Raw genomic sequence first — 3,969 nt, 5'->3', positions numbered from 1 at the left:
ATGTGGCTGCCGAAACGCTTTCCGGAAATTCGAAAACATGAAAATGTGCATGGATATTCATATGTTCCGGTGTATTTCGATATAAAGTGAAAGGAAATCTCAGTGTTTATTCTCTTTCTTACAGAGTGCGAATAAATCGCGCATTACAGACACACTATCGACATTTTACATTTACATTTGTCCATTTATAGAGTGTGGAAAATATAAATATGTACATACACGCTCCACGTCTCGCACATAATGAGTTTCTCTGTACAGTTCATGAGCTCTCCCTTGGTCTTTCCTCGACGTTAATATTACGAAAAGGAAACGTGCTCTTTTATCGGGCACGATCAACGATTTTTCACGCCGGGCAGCTCGAGCTTTTTTCTCTTGGCGTTCGTCTTCGACGTAAGAGCCGGCAAGACACAGCCCTTCGATTCAGGGATCAGAAGCCCTTTGTGCTCCAGCCGTCGAATATACGTGGTGTTCGGTATTACCGAGACCGGTCCGAAGTAACGTAATTCGCGCGGCCGGTTTATCTGCAGCTTACTCGCGGGATTCGCGTTAACCCGATCTCCCGGCGAGCTTTCGCTTTCCGTAGCTTCGAGTTCCATGTTATTCGCCGCTCGTCTCTCTTTGATTAACGTCATCTGCCATCTGAAAAACGATAAACGCAAGTTACTTGTAAATAAGAATAGAAAAAAAGGATAAAATCTATGAAATAAAACTATAACTTTACACTCATTTTATGTTTTCTTAATTTCTATCTTTACAATTTAACAGCGTAGGTATGCATTGTTTGTAATGGAATATTCAACAACTTATTTTTCACTGCGGGAATTTCACTATTTTTCAATTAACTTAAGCTAAACTAATTTGTCATTGAGTTAGATTAACTGATCATTAAGTCAACCTTCCGATGCTGCTGCGGCAGATTCTGGAAGATGTTTCCGTCCTCCTGGTCCCGAGCAGATTCATCGCGGATTCTTTCGCGACGAGTCGCTGCAATTCACCGAGAAACCTGTCGGCAAAACCATCCTGCGAGAAAAATGGATGCTGCAGTAACGCAAGGCATTTCGGTCTGGCGGCAGGATCTATGCGAAGACACTGTGTCAGAAAATCGATTGCCATCGGACTCCACGTTGGGAAGAGACTTCGGAGAGCCGCTGGGGATCGCGTTAAGCCAGCAACCTCATCGGCTTTCGCGTGCCGGAGAAGTAAATGTTTGCCGCTACCGTTTGCCGACTGCTTGCTGTGAAAAGGACCTGTTTTCGGCCAAATATAACCACATAAAATTTAAAACAGTGATATAACTAATTGTAAGTAACTTACATTTCCATTTAGCGAAAACTCTAAATGAAAAGTTTTATCCAAAAAAACATTCTGCATAAGAATTATATTTTAAAATTAAGTGTTTACTACTTAATGTGAAGACTTGCTGCTATCATTTACGAAAATCTCAATAATATAACGAATCAACATTGTTGCGAAAAACAAAAATACAAGTTTATCTCTGAAATTAAAGTATTTAATCGAGTCTCCCTTTAACAGAATTCCGATCATCATTCATCCTCTTCATCCCTAACTCACCGAGCATCTTCGTGATGCGGTACAGCTGATCGACGTCGCTGTCACCGGGGAAGAGCGGCTGGCCGGTGACCATCTCGGCGTAGATGCATCCGGCCGCCCAAACGTCGATCTCTCTGCCGTATCTGGAATCGCCAACGAGGAGCTCTGGCGCGCGATACCATCTCGTTGCCACGTAATCGGTACAGGACTCGTTGGGCCCGGTGACGTAACGCGCGAAACCGAAGTCGCAGAGCTTGATCACGCCATTCGGTGACACCAACACGTTCTCGGGTTTCACGTCGCGATGCATGATCTGTCGGAAGGAAAATCTGCTGTCTCATTCAAGCCAGAAAAAATAAAACTCTAATTAAAATTCTACTTATAGCGAGACCTATAAAATACATAGATGAAGCCGAATCTTGTTGTGAAAGTAGAAAGAGAAAGAGAAAGAGAAATTTCTAAAAACAGAAAGGTCAAAATAGGAGGAACCGTTCGAGGAAAAGGATCAAATTAATTATATGGCAAAGTGCAGATTGTATATCATTTGTGGAATTCTCATTTGAATTGCAAACGGGGAAGCGCGTAATGTTTTTCGTATGCTAGAACTTTCCGAGCCGAGCTCGACTAAATACGGCAACCATTGCCCTCGTTTGTTACAATGCTATCATTCATTAGGTATCCGGCGGTCGCGTGTTACTACACATGCACGGCTTGCTGCAACATGGAATTTAAGCGTCACGGCCGTGAACTTTACCGTAACGAAGGTGTACTTATTGCCAAAGGTTGCTGATATACGAAAAACGATATGCGATACATTAACATGCGATACAAACATACTTTGTATTTGTATTAATTTAAATGGATAAATTAATCGAGATTTCAACTGTTATAATAAAATGTAATCTATTTTATTATAATAGAGAGAGCCATTTTTGACGATTTATTTCACGTGCGCGTAACTCTTTAAAAGATTAAATTATATGAAAAAATTATAATATACATATAGCCCTAGAATACCAAAAGCGTTTTAATGTTCTACATCTTTTTAATGCAATAACGGACTCAAAATAAATCGTGATTTTTAGGGGAAAGTATAATTATGCTTTTATTATAACAGCAATATATATTTTTTTGTGATAAAATTTATTTCATGTAACTCTAGAAAATTCTTAATATAGCGATACGATATGAGAAGTAAAAATAATCATAATTACAAACTAATTACAACAGAAGATTTTGCTACGCTATAACAAGAATATAATTTTATTAAGTCCTGCAGACATTTTGCTCACTTTGTGATTGTGACAGAAATCCAAGCCGCGAAGTATTTGGAAAATATATCGTCTTGATTTCTCCTTGTCGAGACCATTTTCACTTTCCTCCAACTCATCAAGCACGGTATGATCAAGATACTCGAACACGAGATAAAGCCGCTTTCTTCGGCGAAACACTTCGATCATGCTCACCAGGTTCTCATGACGTAATTTCTAAACGATATCACGCCGTTTAATATTAAGCAATGTTTTAAGAAATAAACATAAATAAATCATGCGGTGATATTAAGAAATATACTGTTTCATTTATTGAATAAATAATTAAATAAAAATTCCACGAGCGTAATTTATTTCATTCACAAATCAGTCCTTAATAATATAATCTTAGTAATTAATACCGACCTTTAACATCCTTATTTCACGAAACGCCATTTTTCGCACCTGAACATCTTCCTCCGTCTCCAAGAACTTTTTTATCGCCACTATTTGTCCGGTTTCGCGATGCCTGCATTTCATCACAAGTCCGTAACTTCCCTCGCCCACTATCTCGATATTTTCATATTTCTCCATTTTACCCGCAAGATCGGCGGCGAGAAATTTCACGAACTTTTTCCGTTAGTGAAAAATCGTAAACTCTTTTGCGCTCACCAAGATTTACACGCTGAAAAGCATATCATGATACTGATTGTGAGTGAATAATAATTAGTCAATCTCTTCCGTCACAATTATTATTATTTTTAAGTAATTCTATAAGCTAAATGAATTTTGTAATTTGTTTCACCTTTCAAATAACAGTATTAAATTTGTAGAATTTTACATCACGAATGAACTTTAACCAATTTCCGGTCAAATCCATCACTTTAATACCAAGAAATATTGAAAATGTACTACAAACTAAAGCTATACGAACAAGCAGATGCGATAAAGTCGCAGTCTTGTGTATATTTGATACGATCGAAGAAGCCGCAATTCTTAATGTTGCCTCGCTCGCCGACGAGCCTGGACTGCTCCGAAAAGCCTCGTGCACGGTCCTCATCGATGATTATCGATCTGCCGGTAATTAGTAAGGGGTAGTCCTCGCTCGATGAAAGCACAGGTGAACCGGTTAAAGGGCGAGGGGGTCGAACATCAGAAAGAAAGGACA

The 3,969-nt window shown here is 39.1% G+C and overlaps 1 protein-coding gene across 3 annotated transcripts; it reads right to left on the bottom strand.

Annotated features, from left to right (window-relative positions):
• LOC112462739 (cyclin-dependent kinase-like 4) lies at positions 1–3,969 on the bottom strand. 3 transcript variants are annotated; one of them, XM_025028683.1, is made up of 6 exons: positions 3,607–3,969; positions 3,228–3,486; positions 2,844–3,038; positions 1,573–1,864; positions 896–1,247; positions 1–639 (listed from the first exon to the last, which is right to left on the bottom strand). In XM_025028683.1, the coding sequence occupies exons 2-6, from the start codon at positions 3,393–3,395 to the stop codon at positions 333–335; spliced, it is 1,314 nt and encodes a 437-aa protein (XP_024884451.1). In that variant the 5' UTR covers positions 3,396–3,486; positions 3,607–3,969; the 3' UTR covers positions 1–332. The 3 variants fall into 3 exon arrangements, with proteins under 3 accessions (XP_024884451.1, XP_024884453.1, XP_024884454.1); XM_025028685.1 differs by having other exon boundaries at positions 3,736–3,969; XM_025028686.1 differs by lacking the exon at positions 3,607–3,969 and having other exon boundaries at positions 3,228–3,515.

This window comes from Temnothorax curvispinosus, unplaced genomic scaffold (assembly GCF_003070985.1).
Source record: "Temnothorax curvispinosus isolate PA1 unplaced genomic scaffold, ASM307098v1 QBEX01012734.1, whole genome shotgun sequence".
Taxonomy (NCBI): domain Eukaryota; kingdom Metazoa; phylum Arthropoda; class Insecta; order Hymenoptera; family Formicidae; genus Temnothorax; species Temnothorax curvispinosus.
This window is presented reverse-complemented; position numbering and strand designations above follow the sequence as displayed.